The following is a 20733-nucleotide window of genomic DNA, read 5'->3' as shown; positions in this document are numbered from 1 at the left end:
TATTCTATTCTATTCTATTCTATTCTATTCTATTCTATTCTATTCTAAAGTGTATTACTGCAATATTCCAGAGCACTGGAAAGCCTTAATGGCTGCTCCTTCTGTTGAGGAAGAAATCAAGGTTGTGGTAAGTACTTATTGCTACTGAAATCTGGGCTTCACATCTCCACTGCAGTAATCTGACACTCATTGCATCCCCTCAGAGCTGGACTCTCCAGAAATCTGTCCTAACTCTTCTTCCCATCTCAGGTCCTTCCCCTGCTACTTGCCTTTGTTGTGTTAGGGCTGATCAGTACCTGGCTGGTTACTGACTTGGGTTCTCAGAACACTGCTTGTCAGTCTTGACAAGATTGCTATGCCAAATCCACCTCCAGCACCTCAATTATGTTTGACAAATGGAAATTCATGCAATTGAGATGAATCCTGCCTGGCTCAGCAAAAAACAAACAACACTACCAGGTATTTGGCATTCCTTATGAAACAGTGTTAACACATGAATTTCTGAATTTCTGACCGTGGGACAAACCATGCTGCTGTAGCTGAGTAACGCTAGTCTAAAATCTGACTGGTGTCTCTAGACATAGCCTGTTAGTCGCAACAGTCCAGGCTGCAGACCACAGGTTCCTTTTTCCCCTAAAATGAGGGACAGGAGAATTTTCAAGGATGATGTGTTTTTTGGATTTCTGTGTCTGTATGAGGATGGTAGTCCAGTGCAGGGTTGTCTGAGTGGTGTTCTACTTCATGGAAGAAACGCGCAAGCTAGAATACGCTCCTAAAGGAGCAGGATGCAAAGTGGAATCCCTCAAGCAGAATAGCTGTCAAGTTGCACTAAAGGTTACCCTACACTGTGGTTATTTCTTGAAGAGCCAACATTCCTAAACTAACAAGCAGGAAATACCAGTAAAGCAGAATAATAGAAAAGCTGGTAATTTCTTTCCTACATCCCACACTTAGTTCTAGAGTGATGAGAAGGCAGAGCTGGGAACAGGAAAAAGGTTTTCAGTGAAGGAGATACTGATGAGGGGCATTTGTCTGGAAATTTCCAAAGTTCTCTGGGACGTGCATCATTATTTTGATATAGTGTATGCATTGAAGAGAGCTGACATGTTTCATGACAAGATCTCTAGTAAGACTGCACAAAACATGAGTAACATAAGTAAACTGATTTCATTGAAAACAAAAAAAAAAGATGTCCCTTCCTTTCATTGGGCTTGGATTAGATCTTGTAATGCTAGCGACTGATGCAGAACTGAGAAACAAAGTGCTAAAAATAAAAATAAACAAGGTTATTTTACTAAGCTCAGAATACATCTCTCTTGTGTGAAAACACTGCTGTTCAGCAGCTGGACATCATTCCCTTTTCTCAGACATAACCTGAATATGAGGGAGGATCAAACAGGACTGGTAAAATGTGTCAGCATTAGCATGAGAGCTGATGATGAATTCCTATTTGAAAACTTCTAATTCAAAAACAAAGCAACAGAAACCAGAGCATTTTACACCTGAAAGTCATCTTGCTCCTGAGGTGACATCAGTGTTTTAAGTCCTTGCCAAAACAGTTGGTCACCAGTTTTTCTAAATGGGAGAATATCTTTATATCTACAAGTGGATACCTCTATAAAAATGTTTATTAAAAATATCAGAACAAACCCTTCCTTCCCCAAAGTAATATGTAACCATATGACCATGAGTTTTCATGGGTCAAATCAACAAACAAGTATTTTGGAGCTCACCTCATCTCCAAGTCTTCATTTTCTTGTGGTACAAATTTGTACAAGGCAACATAGGTGTTCATTTGTAACGTACTTTTATAAAATGGTCCCTTCAAGAAAAAAGACAAAGAGAAAATTTAAATATCTGTTCTGTACAGGAGTTTGATTCACTTTGTTAGACACAGAGGAATCAAGACCTGATCTTACAATAAATTAGCCACAACCATCTCACTCCTTTCACAGTGTGGAGGACTATAGACCAGATACATTGCAGGCCATTAAGGCAGTAAAAATCTTCATTTAGAAATAAGATTATTTGAACCCCAAGATCAAATTCCAGGCTTCCAAAGAACACAAGCAAAAATCTGCACAAGTGGGTCTCTGGGGTGAGATCTTAAAAACGACTCTGCCTTTTGCTCTCTGTAGTGTATGACTCTTATGAGCTCAATAGTGTATTATTGGCATTACATAAGGTGTCTATTATACAGTTCTCATTAAGGATGGTGCTAGAATCATACAGTACACAGATCCAAAAGTCAGGGTATGAAAATCACTTCCTTAAAGTGATTTTAATGTGTGAAAGCTTTCTGTGCTGGGCTTTCCACAGAGAAGACAGGTTACTCTTTCTGCTCACTTTTCCCACTGTTAATCTGATGGCAAAAAAAGAAAAGGTAGCTAAAATAAACACTAATAATTTTCAAAATCAAATCTATGGGTTTTATGTTACATCAGTTCTATTGTAGTTACACGGCCTACACGCTGCATCTGTTGTATTCACAATATCAGTTTGCAATAAACAGGAAACCATGAAAGTGACCACAAAGGGTAAACTGAAAAGCCATCCAGTACTGTGTATTGCTTCCAGCTGTGTCCAGTGGCCCAGAAATGGTATAAGAACATGACAGTAAGATATCAGTGCCCCATCAGACCTACTCAAAGTCCTCAGACAGCTATAAACCCAAGACTTTTTTATGACTCCCCATTCCCATTGCATTTGCACAAAATTTATGCTCATACCGGGGAATGTATACTTTTTGGTTCTTCTCCAAAGTGTTCTGTGCCGTTTTCAGAGTATGTAAACACTGAAATAAAGCAAACACATGACATATTAGGAGTAGTTTCAGACTCTTCACCTCAACAATATCACCTTGATTTTTTTGATCTCTTTGCTTTCTCCCTTATTTTCTTTGATTCTTTGTGCTCTCCTCTGAACCCTTCTACACTCCTAACAAAACCACGTATCCTGCTGGCATATGACACAATGTCCTCAAGAATTTATAATTGTAACGAATAAACCATTTTGATCAGATGAATATACACAAGTACAGTACCAGGAATAGAAGCTTGGTACTATAAGCGCATTACTATTTAAAGTCCAACAGCCTTTTTCTCACATTGAATACTGCATTTCCATTATCAGATAACCAGTATTTCTATTTAAAAGCACCTATGAAACCTGATGATCATATATGAGTAGTATTGAGGTAGGTTTGTATGCAAAACCCTTTCTTTCCCCTCTTTGTTCTCTATCTCTAAACGTTTGGTCTTCTTTGATCCCTCTCTCCAGTAGTCTACACCAGGGCTTCACTGGATATGCTGCATCTCTCTGATTTTACAGGAAGTACCTGATTTGTTTATAGATCAGGAAGCGTAAACTGAAACGCAGGCCTGTACATGCGAAAATTTTCTTCTAAATTTCTAAACCAGAATCTCTTAGAATAAGATAACAGTCACAGCACCTAACATACCTCATATCTAATCAGTTACTCTCTATTGTAATTGATTCATGAGCTGTACTCAGTTATCTCACTAGAAAAACCACAGTGTCTTTATCATATTGACTGAATTCCGCCTTCACATTTCAAGAATTGCCTGGTGTTTCTTGCTTCGGCATAAAGTCTGAATGTGACTTTACTAGCTGGAGTTTTTGAGCATCTAGAACCACCAGTGTCTTCTCCCACCATTTTGTAGTCTCCAACAATTTGGAAAAAATAACCAAAGTGGTAATAAGTATCAGGCTAACTGAGCACATTTTCTTTTTGTTTCTCTGTCATACAGTTGCATACATCCAGGGAAAAGAAGGTCCAAGGGACACCAAACCACTAAATTCTTCTCCTCTGCTCTTTCACTTGCTCACTCTTTCTTCTACGAACACATATTTCTGTGACTATTCTACACTGTAAGTGACAACCTAACAGAAATTCTGTGAAGAAGCTTTATGAGGGAAATAGCAGGGTTCTTTGATAGTACAGAGTTGTACTTCAACATTGACAAACAAGACAGTGTTCTTGTAATAGATAGAAGATGGCTAAAATGGCAGCCACAGCATGCATAAGAAATATTTTTTACCAAGTGACATGCATCCATGAGCACACAGAAGCACATATTCTCTGATAAAATGTAAGACAATGTTGTAATCATAAAGACCAATGCATGAATATGAAGACAGCATGTGAGCTGATACCTGACACATTTAACCTGAAAATACCACAAGTTCTGTCCGGGTGGCCTGACTGTAGCTGAGCTGGGCCTCAATATGCTTCTCACCAAGTCCTGTTGCAAAGGCACTCTGACCCTGCAGACTGTCACAAATACTAGAGGAAAACCTTACAAACAAACCTAATTTCCTCTATCTTTAATGTAGGGGTATATGTATGCCTGACATCTGTATGAAGGGATGTAAACTGCTTCTGTTACAATTCGGCAGTATTTAAATCCTTCTCAAATTACTGTGCTTTGTTTATCACATCCAAAGGAAAAGGAGTTAGGGAGGCAAATTAAAGGTGTTCTGATGAATACTGAGTTGGGTAACTAGCAGCATTTTGGACTGGGGGAAATTAAGTGGAAGTATTCCAGCATTGTAATTGGGTGTAATTGCAGTAATTTCTGCTTAGTGACAGAAAATAAAGCCAAGTTACTTATGGACAGCCTTGTGAACCGTGGAGCTGACCCAGCAGGTGGGGAAGGAGCTGAACTGTATCATTGTGTTTGTTGAGAAGTGCTCACCAAAACTGGGTTTGCAGGAGGGGCAAATCCTTTGACTCAAGGAGAAAGTGCTCAAACCCCTGTTGACCACAGGCTCATAAATGTCACCTTAAATACATTTTGGCTTGTGGGGCTTCTGTTACAGATGGCCATTCATGTCAGTGAAAGAGTGTAACTGGCTTAGAAGAGGCTGAAGGGTTAGAAATTAGGTATGCCATCTCACGGTTGTAAACTGGGAAGCTTTGCTTCATAGGATGTATGCCAGGTCCCAAAGGAAAGAATCTTCCCTTGAAGCTGTTGTCATGGGAGTCTACGGGAGTGATTACATGGCCGCATGTATACTGGGTCCTTTCACCCTTCTGCAGGCTGCGTCTCTTCTGCTGTTTCCTTTTACCAAAGAGTATCAAATGTACATTTTTCTAAATAATTTGTAGAGGACAGTATTTTAATTGAGGAGGGGAAAAACCCAACCAAAAAAACCCCAACACAGAAAAACCCAACTGCAATGGACCTGAGTCATCAAGACATTAATGTGGAACTGCCTGATAAAGAGGTAGTGGACAACTGAGAGAAAAGGAGTCATGATTCACCCTGTAACAGCATTTTGAATTTAGTCTGTTAAATTTTTGATCTATGTTTAGCTCATGATCTCTGGATATTAATAAGAGGCACTCGAATCTGAAAGCCATAGAGGCATGTAGTTCATATCTCCACACAACAGAAATCCATCTATTTTCATATTTGTTTGCCCTAGCAGCAGCAGACAAAAAAGAGAAAAAACCCAGGGTTTTTTACATTCTGAAAAGGATTTTACCATTTCCATAGCTTGTGCAAACAGTGCAGGCAGTTTATTAAAAATCTACCATGAGGAAATTTTTGGAGTGACTGATGCATAATTTATACCCTGAGCCTCTGAAGGATGGATTGTAAAAAAGCAGTGCTGATCAAAGGAATCGTTAATGTGCCGCGGAAGTTATTTGGAGGTTTGACACATGCTGAGTTTTTAAACTAATCTCTTTAAGTAAGTTCCTTGAATGCCTTTCAGTGCATTCAGTGAATACAGATCTCAGAGAAAAAAAGTTTCTTCGGGTTTCAGAAATGAAACTACTGACTAACAGAGAAATAAAAATTTATCTGAAAACTCAAACAGGGTCAATTTAACCTCAGGTGGGCAAGATTAAACAATGTGATGGAGACTGAATTCTTTATCTTTAACCAGGTTAGGTCAACTTGCAGTTGCAAGAGAGAAAACCTAAAAAATTTCACGGGAGAAATCAGATAACATAGAGGAGGTGTTCACAAAATGAGGGGAAGGAAATAACTGAACAAGGTGAGAAGAGGTGATAGGACCAAGAAGGGAGGAAAGGAATAATATGGGAATGGACAGCTGAACCTGGTATTTCACCTACATCAACTGGTAGCTGCACGTAAGTAGCACCAGGGGTGCTATGAAGAAAAACCTATACTTGCTGTGATTTGTTTATGTAGTGTACATCTTGTGAGATTCAGTAAAACAGACTTCAGTTACTTCTAGAGAAGTTACTCTGATGGTTTGGGCTTGAAGTTTTACTTAGCAATAACCCTTTGCGTTTATGACTTCCCTCACCATGACAAAATTCAAGAATGGGATTAAAAACACCAACTTCTGGTGGCTGAGATTTCATTACTAAGCTCTCGATTGCTATGATGGTCTTTAAATCCCATCATGGTAAGGTTGTAAAAACATTACTTTTGTACTTCAAGTCAAACAAAGGAATAGGGCCATTAATATTAGTGGGCACACACTACAGTTGTACGGAGAAGTTGCAATTATAATCAAAATTAATTGTGTTGCGTATTTTACAACATATGGACATATGGATATTTTATGATTAATTTTCTGTCCCAAAGAGGTTATGGTATACAAAATCATGCAGAAAAATCAAACATATGGAAAAGAAAGAAAATATTATTTTTGTTCCACTTTACCAATGTGGAACTGAAGCATGCTAAGCGGTTAGTCTACAGTCATGTTCATGAAGTGAAAATAGAAAATAGGGACTGAACCTTGTTCAATTTCAGCTCTGCACACACCAAATTGAGAAAACAGGGACTTGAATTTCATCTCAGTGGCAAAAAGCATTCCCCAAATACTTGCATCAACTCAGCTCCTGCTTTGAAAACCTGAATGCTGCTAAAACATGGACATGCCACAACCTCCCATCTGAAATAGTTTGTACAAAGGCCTATAAACCAGACGTTGTCCTGGTCTGGTTGCACTCACCACTGTTGCTGCGTTTCCTGCTTATGTCAAGGGTGCCTGCAGAGCTATTGCCTTCCTCCGGAACTTCTACCAGGTCAGCTGTCTGCAGGAACAGAAAGAGCAAATGAGATGGGATGAGCCAGAAAAAGTGACCAATGAAGTGAAATAAAATCACAGTAAGAGTCTTTGGGAAATGCAGTACTTGGCTGCTATCAGAGCAGAGCAAGTTAATTTAAAGGGATTGCAGAAAACATTGGATCCGGTGATGCACAACACATATCTACTTCACAGGGAGCAGTAAAAGCCCAGAAAAAAACTCCAGACCAAATTTGCAATCTGGAGTACAAAAGATTTCTGCAGTATAAAATGAAGTGAAAGTTAAGGAACGAAGGATTGTGTTAAGCAATGTGGTTCTCTGTGTAAAATAGAAATGGCTTGAGGGAATTTGCAGATTCTGAAGGTATACTAAATAGTTATCTACTGAGGAGACTGGACATTAGTTGAAACTACTGACTATTAATATATTAGCCCTGAATATATTATTCAGTAAAATAACTATAATATAAGGGTGGTTTAAATTCTGTTAAAATCCTGTAAAAGAAAGGGCTGGAGTGCCATGGAGTTGATGAATTCAGTCTTTAAATATCTGCCCTCACTTTCTTTTTAAACAGTCATCTGGCTGGTATGGTTAGGGAAAAATGAAACCCAAATGTTGTTGTTAGAATTACTATGATTTCTTACTTGTACCACATTAATGTCAATCATGATTAGGGACCCAATGTTCTAGGGTGTAGAAAAACATGGGATGACATAATCTTAAGCCTCAGAAGTATACTCTGCATAAGGCACCAAATTCTTTAGTTGGGTAGTCAGCTTCTCCCTGTATAGCCCAACAGGAGCCAAGAGCTGCTCCAAACAGCTCTACTCGAATCTGACCTTAACGAAACTTCAGTTACTGAACTCTCCACATCTTTGATAACCATAAAAAACCCAAACATTGAACTTGAGTCAGGTGCTTGCTCTAATCCCAATAACTATAAATCCTGACATGGTCCTAAGCTTTATTTATTTCTTGTTAACAGGATTTTAAGACACATGAAGGATTTAACTTCATTAGTCCATGACATTTTGCAATTTTACTGTGCACATAGCTCTCTCTATTGCTTTGTAGACCTTTGCCTGCATCACAGAAAGAAAAGCAAGACAAGGAACATTCACTACTTTCGTTCAGGGAGCACAATCTGAATTGCATTATAGATTTTATATGTTGTTTTTTTTTGCTTTTACTAGTGTTGACAACAAAGCTTTTTTTAGAAAGTACTTTCAACATTTTATTTCTCTTATCTACTATTTTCCTAGATACTTCTCCATTCCAGGAAACGAATGAACAAAGAGGTTGAAAGTAGATTTGTGCCACAGGTACCTTGTGGCTATCTTGTTTCGTTTGCTAAGAGCCTTCTGCTTTACTGCTCTGTTGCTTCTTTTTTTTAGACTCAGCTTTTTGCAGCAGGTCATGCTTGCCTTGTGCCCTGCCCAAATGGGTCTTCCAAGGATGAGAAGGCACTGCTATAGCAATGTTAACATGGAGTCAGCATAGAGCATATCTATGGATTTCTAGTTGCTGGATGGAGAAAAGAAAGACTGGCTTTGTTGAAACAGTAAGTCCCAGATATTTTTCAGCTCATTGCCATAACATGTTCCTCACTCTTCGTAACTAGCTTCATAATTGCTGATTAGCTTCATATTTTGTTGGGCACTACTGCATATGGGATGTGTAGTGACTGTTTCTTCAAGATATATCTCATCCCAAACTTCCTGAAGTAACCTCAGTTACCTTTAATTATTTTTTAATCAAGAGTTATACGACAAATGCTCTAATAGAAATGGTAGAGCTACAAAGCTGCTTTTGATAGGAGCTGATGTACAAAAAAATAACAAGAACTGGATTCACATTTACATTACCTCAAGTGCCTTTCTGTATAAATGTGGGTTGCAGAAGCAGAGTTTTGAAGCAAGCAGTAGGTAGTAAATCTGGAGCATATGGCCCTTTTCTTTTATGGGAGATGCAGAACCTGGGCTGAAAAATCTCAGTGGGTACATCCACACTGCTCAGTCATGTTAAAAATACCTTGGCTAGTTCAGAGGAAGATGGTTATCTCTACTCTTTGCAGAGACATGAATTCCATGCAGTCTGGAAGCTTCATGGCTGCAGGGGTAAGGCACAGATCCTAGGCTAGTCACCTTTGCTTTTAACTACCTTCAACAGGAGCAGCTATGCTACACTGACCTAGAGCTAGGCCTTTAACAGCTTGGACATCACCTGTGAGGCAAAGTAGTATCCTAGGTGTCACCATGATCCCTAGTTTGGTGACATGGTAGAACCCTGAAGCACGTTCCAGCTCCCAGGGCTGGGACATGCAGAGCCCCATTGCTGCTGTGTGCCTCACAGCTGCATTGAGAGGAGCAGAGCAGCACAGAAATGAGAATCACTAGCAAAAGATCTTAGTCACTGTGCGCTATTAACCAGACATGTGCTTCTAAGGGCTCTGTATCACATCCCTGTTCTGGTCACTCACTGGTCAGTGCCTACTCCCAGGTCACCATCAGTTTTAAAGCTCCGTGGCCCCATCATTTGTTTCAGGGTTGTGTCTGCCCTGGTTTTATCCTTGTCTCAATCCACAGGCTTGCATTGGCAAAATTTATGGTTTCCAAAGTCTGTTTATTCAATTCTCTAACGTTTTCTGTTTCCTGTATGCTAACACATGTTATATTCTCTCTCAGCTTCAATACCCTGGGGAAATTCCTGTAATGAACTTGCATTCCTCATTCTACACCCACACCCCACCTAGTTATGATCAGCTCCCTCGGGTAAGCTGACACAGCATTCATGATTTCTATGCTTGAGCTGTCATTTATAATTCAACATAACGTTTATTGATTCAGAAAGCAATAATTACATTTGTAGAACTACTATTTCAAAGTAAATTAAATAAATGAAAGAAAGAAATGTAATCACAATGTGACAGGTGGTAGAGTCACTTTGGTTTTTCAAAATGAGTGGAAATTACCAAATTTCTTTTAAGGTATAAACAGAAGTAGATAGAGGACGTGTCCCTTAATACATCCCTTGCAGACTTTACTTAGTTCTTGCTTAAATTTGTCTGTCTTCTTTCCCATCTGACATGAATTGATGTCTGTTTAGAGTCTACTTTTACCACCTTACAGTTCAGCCATATAAGTTAGCATACATTTAAATGCCAGGGAAATGTTGTACCAAACCTATACAGACATTAGCATATCTTGGAATTAAACATATAAGTATGTTTTAAGGCCTGGAGACAAAGTCTTATCCTCTCTGTGCCTGGTGATTTTTATTCTTAGGTGAATGCAGAAGAGATTGTCAGGTAATGTGGGAAAAACTTGTGCCCTGGATCTTGCACTTTTAAATCTGTATTCTGAGGACTTCAACCCATTTCTATCACTTGTATGAAGGGTAAATGCCCACCATCAGCAAAACACAGTATCCATCTACTCCAGCATGACAGTTAAATATGTCTGTTACACAACTACATGGATTTGCAAAATAAAAAGAATAATATTTCCTTTTCCAATCCAATAAAAATTGCTTATTTATTTAATTATTATTTTTCTCTTTTTCTCAAGAGTCATCTAAAAGATTCTTAAAATTCAAGTTTGCAAAAATAACGTATTTTCTGGTCTCAATTTGGAAGATGAGAGTAAGAGTTTTAAAAATTTTTTTTACAATATTTTTAGTTCAGTTTGAAATATTGAAACTCTGAAAGTTTTGGGAGCTCTGATATGAGCTCATGTGAATGAATGCCTGTCGTTCCTCTAGAAAAATAATAGAAGAAAGATGTGGTATACTTACAGAGTTTCTGTTGGGAGAGTCAGACCCGCTCCCAGAACTTCCCTTTTTGGTTTTCTGGGCTAAAGAAGTCCCAAACCGGAGAGTTTCATACACAGGGTCAACCTTATTTCCACAGGCTGCAACAGAAGGAGCAAAACATGCATCAGTACCTTGAAGATATTTCTGATCATGTTCCTGCTTCACTTGGAGGAACATCTGCCTCTACCAGTATGTTGGGATGTGTGCTTAGACACAAATTGAAAGACTATCCTGATAAAAAGTATTTGATAAACTTAATGGAACTGGCCTTTCCTAGCAATTTTCTGCTGCCTCTCTACTCCCATAAAGATTATTCTTCCCTCATACAGGCTCTTCTGTTCTTGGTCATTGTCTTGTCTCTCTTCATCTGCCATTCTTCTCTAGTCATCACTGGTGCTGCCTATGCTGAGGTAAGGAAGACAAAGTACCAGGAGGTTTTAGTCCATGTTTGTTTCTACATTGACCTCTTGGGTTGCTGTCAACAGTAGAAGCTTGAAGAAAAAAGCTCTGTATTGTACCTGAGCATCCTTGTTGTATGAGTGGGTTGTTGTCTTTATCTATCTACCCTCACAGTGCTCCTGCTTGGCTATTGCATGTAAACAGGATGGTCTGGACCTTCCCTGAAAGGTCCTGACATCCCCACTGTGGAGCTTTATAGGTTCTGGAGGCAGGCATGAGAAGATACCTGATTTTGAGGGTGTGCTGTAGGTATTTCAGCTCAGTCTAGGTGTTGCCAGAAAGGCCAGCACCCCACTGGCATATATCTGTTCAGTTCTCACTTCCATTCTTCCTCATATCTAGCCACAAAAGTCATCTTCCATGGAAAAAAGTGGATGTCTTCAATGGGCAGAAGCAATCACAGTTCAGACTCTCTTTTACGTACTGCATTATTAGCCCTCAACCTCCCTTGTGATACAAGGTAGTAGACATGTAAAATACAGTACATTGGGAACATTATGCAGAAGGAGGGAAATTTTAGCCAAAGAACTGAGAAAATACAAGATATTTTGGATTTTGAGTAGAGCAAAGTGCTTCTCATTTGTTAGCTAGAGTTTGTTCAAAATGTTTCTTCTGATAAAAATAATGAATATTTTTTGGAAAGAGAAGCTTTGATGAAATCCTTGCAACTCATTTTTTTTTAACTGCTGAAAATAACAATGTAGATGTCCTCAGACAAGTAATTTTAAACTGACTGCCTACTTTTGGTTTTCATTTTTTTGCACTTCCAGATATGCCTGGTTAGAGTACCAGCAGGCAAAAATATTTTCTTCAATAAATTTAACTTCTCCATTTCAATTTTTTTTTTTCAGGAATATGGTATTACAGTGAGCAGAAAATGGTCTTTTAAATACTCAGAAAATCTGTAGAGATGATCAATAAGGAAAAATATGAGGAAAGTAAGAAGTGTGCATGAAAAAAGACAGTATCCTAGCGACATCCCTCAAAAGACAAACCAGTAATTTGAATGTCTCCTGCTGTTTTGATCTCTCTGTCTTTTCTCTATTTCTTCCCATCTCAGACCTTCACCTCTGTATTCCAGTGCTTCTTCACTTCTAAGTTCCTACCTTGATCTCAGGTAGTTATTTCTATAAACAGGGTAATTGTATATGGGGTATATGTATTGAGTGAAACACACAACAAACACACCCTCTCCTCTTCCAGCTTTGTATCTTTGAAGTGGTCCTTTCCTGAGGTGGCAGAAGGACATGCAGTCACCGAAAGGAGCTGGAAGGCTGCTGAGGGTAAATACCATGGCTGGAAATCTGCCGCTGCTGTTGCAGAGCACTGCCAAAGGAAGACTGAATGGAAAAGCAATCAAAACCTACCAATCGGCATCACTTCTTTGATGCAGCCAAACTGTTCATGAATGAGTAGTGGTGAGCTGTAGTACCGTCGAAATCCCTTTGGCTGGAGGGAGAAAAACAAAAACAAGTGAAGGGCATTGCTGTTTTGATTGATTTAATAGAAATAGCCTCAGCTCTTTGTGTAACAGTGTGATGAGCCTGGAAATTTGCCTCCTGTTGTTCGGTCAGCGTGGGGTTTAGAGATAGGGGTCTATTAGATTTTTCTCCTGGAAAAAAACCAATTTTCTGTATTTATGTGGAAGGAGGGGCTAATTTTCAGCTCCCCCCTTTTTTTTTTGTCTTACACAAAAGCAGCACTAATCAATTGCAGCAGAAGTGCTGAATCATCAGAGGTTCTGGGAAGTTTCCCTCTCCCTATCTTCTTGTATAACATGAACTGGTATTGTTTTGTATTTGTTATACATCTGACTACCCTTCTCCACCTTACCTCCAAATCCTCATGTTCTCATATATACACTTGTGAAACCCAAGAAGTTTAGATCCTTTCTATAGCTTTTCCTAAGTTTTGCTGCATAGTGTTTGCAGCTTTCACTGCTTTTTTTTGTCTTGTAAGTTCAAAAAACTCTCCAAGTTGTCACCAGATATCCCCTCAATGTACACTTGTAGAGAAATGTACTATAACAATTCAAGCTACATCATTAAAGAATACCACAATATGGCAAATAATGGTGCCCTATACCACTCTAAAAAACATTCTTAGAAGGTTAAACATTTCCTGTTGACTCTCTATTTAATATCTTAATTCAGTACTAATCATTTGATTAGTATTCAAAATGAAGGCGCTAGCATCTTTGCAAATGCCTTTCAAGGCATTAAAGATTCACAAATGATCTCTTAGATTTCTAATGTCTCCAGGTTGTGAGAATTTCTAGTCACAGTGAAAAGTGGAAAAGATTAACAGAGATATGCATATTTTCCATATCCTATGTTCAGAATACATCAAAACCTGACAGACAACTAGTTCTTCAGCTAATGAGCTGCAGTATAGGCTGAGAAGGAGTGAGTGGACTGCTAAACTCGGTTTCTTAGAGGAATACATTCCAGATTCTTCAGCCTTGGTTTACCTTCAAGCTAGATTCAGATGCAGCATGAGCTCACAAAAATCCTATGACTTTGCTGACAACTTCCTGATGTAAATTTTATGTTTATTTTTCTGGTTTTGTAAACTAGTGACCACAAGATCTGAGGCCAGAATCAAGAAATGCATGAATCAATAAACTTGATGCAATATTCTGCTTGTCCAAGGCCTGCAATGAGGTTGTTCAGCTCTTCACAGATCAGCTTCCAATACCAGAATGCCTCATGCTAGAACTATGATTATGGTTTAAATACATAAAGACTTGCCTCAGGGATATACACAACAACAGCTTTCACTGAACTCTCTTGGAGAGAAAAGATTTTTCCAGTGAAAGGTGGGTTTTGTAGCCCTTTTCAAGTCAATGCTTGCATTTTTTCCATCATTTAATGCAGTGAAACTGTTTGCTTTTAGCTCATATTTGTCCAAGTGCCTTCCAGTTGCAAGAAATCTGAGAACATCTGAAACATGAATATATGTATTCAGTTTTCATATTCCAAATGGTCCGTTTTCCAAAAGTGACCAAAAGACCCATATTCCCATAAAAGTCAATCCGATGAGTTAGAATTGTCTCAGACACAGTATACTGGCATTGTCAGTCATGAGATCTTGCTGCTCAGAAGATAACCCAGGAACTAAGGTACTGTGCCCATACAGAGGTAGGCTCCTACTCTTCCCAACCACCAGCTTAGAGATTGCTTCAAACTCTTTGCCATCATACTGTGAAATACCCTTTGGTTTGCTTTTTAGATAAATTATATTTTTTCTTCAAGTCCTAACAGTGGAAAAACCAATAAAAAGTAATTTGAAGGATTTTTCATCTTTTGAACTCCATTGAAATATTTTGATTAATTTATAGTATACCTTGAGACATTTACACTGCAGCAAGCGCAGTTTAAATCAGAGCAATCAATTCTGTTATTTAGCTAAATTTGGATTCTGTAGCTGCATTTTCACATCCACAAAGCAGATCAGATTTGTGTTTTGGTTTTGTTTGGGTTCTTGAGTAGTAGCAATTGACCAAATTGATAACAGGGCACTACCTGACTTTTTGTTTCCCACTTCAGTAAAGTGATCTGGTGTCAGTTCTGTTAAGGTACCAGCTAAATGCCAGCTGGGGGTCAGGCACACAAAGTAAGTGGCTCCAGCACAAGCTGGTGCCTTCCACTTCTCTTTCTGCCTTGAGCTGCTCACTTACCAGCTTGCCCATGCAGCGCTGTTGTCCGATACTGTCTGCACACTTGTGATGGATGCTCATCTTACAAGCCTTACAACGCAATCCATGCTTAGCATTTATCCCTGTGAAATGCATGGAAATGATTTAATTAGACACAATCAATAGTTTCCATGTATTTAAACAAATGACCTGAAAGAACTGATGGGGTCAGTTGCCATAGAGCAAATATTGACAGTTTTGTTTGCCTTACCTACTTTTTAAAATGTTCATTTATATACACATTTTCTTCACAGCCTCTATATTTTAGGCTTTTTTCCCCCAGGCTCTCTCCCATGCTATTACTGCCTTTAGACATATATATTGGATCATGCTCTGCTATATGATAGTCTTATCAGTGATTTGTCTGCCTCGTGAACATCAAGCAAAATCCCTTTGCTAGCTTGAAAGGACTTGATATGAGAGTTGTGCAAGGCTGTGCTCCTGTGAAGGAGCACCCAGGCTCTGGAGCTGCCCTGGGGAGTTTGGCCATCAGTGGAGGCCAGGTTTCATGGGTAAGAGGTAGCTCCAGGGGCAGCAATGGCTAAGCCATCTCCTCTGCCTTTGACCACCCAGGGGCAGACATATTCCTGTTTGTTTGGTTTCTTTTTCCTGCATGGTTGCACTTGGATTAGTGTACTATGAGGATTTTTTCAGTTACACCTTCTTTTCAATTACAGATGCTCAAACCAATATTGACAATTGTGCCCAGGGATTGTTGCTCTCACCGTCCTGGGCCAGTGCTCAGGAGGTGCAGAAAGGTCTCCTTGTATGTCCCTAAGTGGAGCAGTGAGGATGCCACGAGTCTGATCTTGCTCTCCCTCACTGGCAGCAGAAAAGTTCTGTGAAATTTTGCCTAACAGAAGCAGACTTCTCCTACTTGACCAACAGTATTTCTGCATTATCTTCAGTGTGAACCTACTTTTAAATGACAGACCCAAGTCTGTTTGCTTCCAGGCAGGAACAGTCACTCTTATTCATACAACCGTAACACTTCTAAACTATGCAGAAACAGTGATGCTGCAGCAACTCTTTTATCCCCATAGGACTGTATAAATGAAATGAATAAACAACATGTCAGTTCATTATCATCCACTGTGGGAGTGAGTAAGAAATAAGGTAGTAAAAAAAACCCTAAAAAACTCTTGACATTTTAACCAGCCTTCATTATTTAGAGATGATAGGAATATTAGTCAGAAGGATCCTACATCTGAAAGTACTCATGTAGCTCTTGGTTATTTGAGTAGTCAATGCTGTGTACATGTTGCTGGATTCACCCAGTGAAGCAGTATGTCTGAAAGAAGCACTTCAGGGAAGGTTTCATCAAGTTGGTGCCAAAATTCCAGGTTTGACAGGACAACTTTCAGGGGAAGAGCTGCCTGAAGCACTTCCAAGCCAGATAAGGCAGGTTGAAGTAGCTGTGAGTGGTTGCGGTGAGCCAGGCTCAGATGTTTCACTTCTGTGCTTCTTGAGGATAGGGAACCTCCCTGCCTTCTTATTGAGACTACTGGAGAGATGGAGAGAATGGGGTTGAGTGTAGGGTGTGCCCCAGGGACTTCCGTGGAGTGGGGTCACTGACTGCTCCCTGCTTCTTGCCTACCCAGTCCCTTTCAGCCCTCTCATGGTACGTGCAGATATTTAGACTCTTTTCTGGGGTCTTTTTTCCTAGCAAACACAGAATTTACTAGAAGAACACATTCCTGTTTGTTTTGTTTCTTTTTCCTGTGTGGTTGCACTTAGATTAGTGTGCTGGGGGGACTTTTTCAGTTATAGTTTCTTCTCAATTACACATGCTCAAACCAATATTGACTTCAGCAGCTTTGTGCTTTTATTACTGATGATGAAATGCTGAATCACCCTTCCTGATGATCAACAATTGGCATTGAGGAAACAGTACTTCCTCCACAATTATTTATTATACTTATAAGGCAGAATGAAAAAAGAAAAATGACATCATACTTGCCTAGCAACACATCAGTGCTTACACTGGGTCTAATTCTCCTCTCACGTTGGTCTATACTGGCATAATTCTTACTTGCTCTACCAAGTTACTCCTAAGATTCAACTGTGAAAAGGCAGACAGTTCTTTGTCCTGTTATGCTCTCCCAGCCATTTTAGTGTTAATATTACAAGGTGGATATTACTCCTTACATGTTATAACCACATGATCAGAGAAGATACACATTTGTCAATACAATTGTGCACCCAAATGATGTGCAAAATGAATGCAAAATATCTGTGCTGCTTTCAAAAATCAAACCCCAGCATTTTCCAGAACAGAAATTGGTGGCCATGTGAAACTCTGTAAGATGATTACAAAAGAACAACACTATATCTCTGTTGTTGAGTGCCATATTTTACTTGTGGGTAGCTAAGTAGTGGCTTCAAAGAGAGGAAAAGCATTTCAGTCACACACTTAAGTCTAGAAGAAGTCTTTGTAAATCAAAATGAAATTCCCTATAACTACCAAAATTTTGATCTTCAACTAATTCTCATTTCTAACTTCTCGGTTTGCTGTGCGACTAGCTTGGAAAAGAATTTTTATGTAGCTCCCTGCCTGCCACTGAAGAATAGCTAAGGGGCATAGAGTCATTTATGCTGTACTTACACTTAACCACCATATCTCAAGCTCTGAAAATGGCATTTTTACAAGACACATCTTTTTTCTACATGATAATTCTTTCTTCTTCAGTTTTATCCCCATTACACTAAATCAAACCACATCAGAGAACTATGTCCAAGCTATTTCAAAACTGCATGCCAGGGATTAGACAACTACATATTAGTAGTGTATCTGACCCAAAAGTTCCTGAGCTTCAGAACTGAGGTCCAATCACAGCTCGCATCTAGGAGAAAAGGTCATATTTGATATATGTGCAAATGAGACCAGGGTTTGACCAGTTGCATCAATTTCTGGCCTCCCATTTAAGTAAGCTTGTTGGCTTTGCAGAAGCCTGAATGGGGCTGGCTTTGGAAGGCATCCTGGTAGTTTGAAATAGTGAAAAAGAAGGCAGAACATGAATTTTGCACGGAAGTTATTTAAAGCTGAGTAAGTACAGTGAGAGTTCTATGGTCATGCACCAGCATAAGAGAGTTATTTCATTATGCCTAAAGTAGTGGCATAAGATATAGCAATATGTTGAAACGTTATTTGCCAATAAACTCCCCCAGAGAGAATAAGAAAGTTAGGAATTTTGCCTGAACATACATTAAATAGTAGAAAACAACTGGTATTTATGACTCATAAAAATAAAAAATTTTGGACACTGACAAAGATAGTAATAATTATAGCAATAGCAACAACAACACAATACAGTAGACTATTTAAGGAGAAGCTGTATTATTTCACTGTGCTGCCATAGGGTACCAGTTGAAAACCTCTCTGTGGTGTGCTTATCCCCACCGGTTTAATCTTTCTGTAGATTGAAGCATGGGGAAGGGGAAGCATAAGTAGAGAATTCACATTTGAGAGGGTTACAGCAGTGTCTGGAAGGTGCAGTGTTCCAACTAGTGAAGTCTAGGAGACTAAAACTCTCTCCTCAAGGACTTTGGCTGAACACACTCTGATGACCTGCAAGCCTGACCATCAATCTCTAGTTTGATTCCTGCCCCCCTAAACAGCTGACAGCTTGGTTGCAGCCTATTATTTATTCCAAGCAGCAGACATTCCCCTATGCCAACCTTAAAGCAAAGCTGGAAGATACTGGTATAGTACTCATTGATATGTCTTAACCCATCTGGATTAATTTTAGTTTGTGGTAGATCAGAACTACAGGAAGTAAAGGCTTAGCAATTAAATAACTTGGAGCAACCAAGTTTAAACTTTTTCTCTGGTTTTCATTCAAAGTGGAAGTAGACTAAGAGCTTTGATGGATTCTTTGCTATTACCTTCAAAAAGTAATCATCCCTCCTACCATCTTCTCCAAAGACCCCTGCTGAGGTGACTTAAGGCAATTGTTAAATACGGAGCAGGCTAGAACAAAGTTCTGCTCAGTCACTTTTTGATTACAGTCTAGGGATGTAGTTATCACTATTTTTATTCAAGGAACACTATTTCATTCACTGAACAGGGCAGACAACACTTGATGAATAGGCAACTCTATTCAATAGTTGTTTTTTACTTTCCTTGGTCAGTATACTTTCCATAAGCAACATCTCCTGAGTACCACACTAGCCTTATTCCAAATGCAAAGTGATTATTAGCCCCACGAGCTTTCCAATGGGCTCACTGTCTTTGTCTGTTGCCACAGCTTGTATGGGAAGTCTCTCATTTGAGAGACTAAGGAGTAAAACTGTCACAGGTTTCACTAATACTATTTTGGTCCAGATGATGATGTTTAAGTTGTAAAAATTGCAAACTCTAAAACTGGGGGTTTAGAAAGGAAAGTACTACATATGTTTAGCTGGCTTACAGTGTTCATGAACACAACTGTAAATGTAGTCATGAAAGTCATATAGGGAAAAAATACAAAGACATTTGCACTAATGTCCTCTGTGTCCTATTAACTAACGTATCAATTATCTCATAGTCTGTAAAGGCTGGTATTCCTTTTGCAAACAAAATAACCCAAAACTGACAAAAGAAACTATATTTCATGTAAAGCAAATGAGGAAATTTCATGTCAGAATACTTGAGTAGCTCTTAAATAAACTTACAAATGAGTCATTTTCCTCAGATACCACCTAATGTATCCAGGCATGTAGCACTGGAAGGATGCATTTTGAGAATGCGTTTTCAGAATCAGGTCATGTTTAATAACACCTTGATAGAAATACTCTATGACTGGGTCAGCTCCCATTTGAATAGCTAAACCAGTGGCTAGGTTTTCTAGAACAGTCATGGAAAACTGAAACTTAAACTGTTCTGATAATATGACCTTAAATACAACTAAAAGGACACACTGCATCACTTTTCTAAATCTAAGCCTTTTTTGGAGTCAGCCTGAATGGAAACAGAACACCTCAATATAGGTGAATGGAAATATTTGGAGGCAGAGACGGGCAGAGGAAACAGGGCAGAATTTGATTCTAACTCTTTGTGTCTCCTATAAAAACAATTTAGTAACTACTGTGCATTTCAGGAAAGTGACATTTATTCTAAGGAATGCAAATGAGAATTTGCTTGTCACGCACATGTGAAGCCGACCTGTATCATCCTCTTGGCCAGCACAGCTATGGTCACATCACTGTTGGCTGATGCTTTTTGCCTGTTGTTCCAAGACTCAACATAGGATTAATAGGTAGAGAGGGAGAACAAGCTCTACAGTCTGGAGAAATTTCAAAGAAAACTTCATATGTTGGTAACAACATAATGTTACGCTGACTGTATAAAGGTAACTATACTAGGCACTTATGCTAAAGTGGAGAAAAAAAAAGAGAGCATAAAGAGATTCAGGTCTATAAAAGAAAGAGGAAGGGAAAGAGACACAGAGAGACTGTCACCTCCAGCTAATCTAGCTATGACCCAACCATTATTTTTTATCATTCCAGCTGAGAAGAACATGCCAGTCAGAAATTGTTTTTATTTAAAACTTACAAAAATAAATACATTTAAAATTACATATTTTCCATAATACTTCAACTTCTGCTGTGGGAGAATGATAAAAATAATGAGTGCCTTCCCCCTTTCTCCCCAAATGTATTTACAATTGTCACCAGAAAGCTGCATCCATGCCAAAATTTATGGGAAATGGAGAATTTTAAGCAAGCTGAGCCAGTCTTGTAGCAGTGAAGG

General features: G+C 39.0%; 1 protein-coding gene across 1 annotated transcript in view; it reads right to left on the bottom strand.

Annotated features, from left to right (window-relative positions):
- The window catches only part of STAC (SH3 and cysteine rich domain), a 73094-nt gene that overhangs the window by 13347 nt on the left and 39014 nt on the right, over positions 1–20733 (bottom strand). The window contains exons 3-8 of the mRNA XM_027665044.1: positions 14985–15085; positions 12673–12754; positions 10829–10944; positions 6961–7042; positions 2730–2794; positions 1734–1822 (exon numbers count right to left, since the gene is read on the bottom strand). Coding sequence (XP_027520845.1) covers positions 1734–1822; positions 2730–2794; positions 6961–7042; positions 10829–10944; positions 12673–12754; positions 14985–15085 — 535 coding nt within the window. The remainder of the gene's footprint in view (positions 1–1733; positions 1823–2729; positions 2795–6960; positions 7043–10828; positions 10945–12672; positions 12755–14984; positions 15086–20733) is intronic.

Source organism: Corapipo altera, unplaced genomic scaffold (genome assembly GCF_003945725.1).
Source record: "Corapipo altera isolate COAL_440 unplaced genomic scaffold, ASM394572v1 89, whole genome shotgun sequence".
NCBI classification, from domain to species: domain Eukaryota; kingdom Metazoa; phylum Chordata; class Aves; order Passeriformes; family Pipridae; genus Corapipo; species Corapipo altera.
The sequence above is the reverse complement of the archived record's forward strand: the minus strand, read 5'-3'. Positions and strand labels throughout refer to the sequence as shown.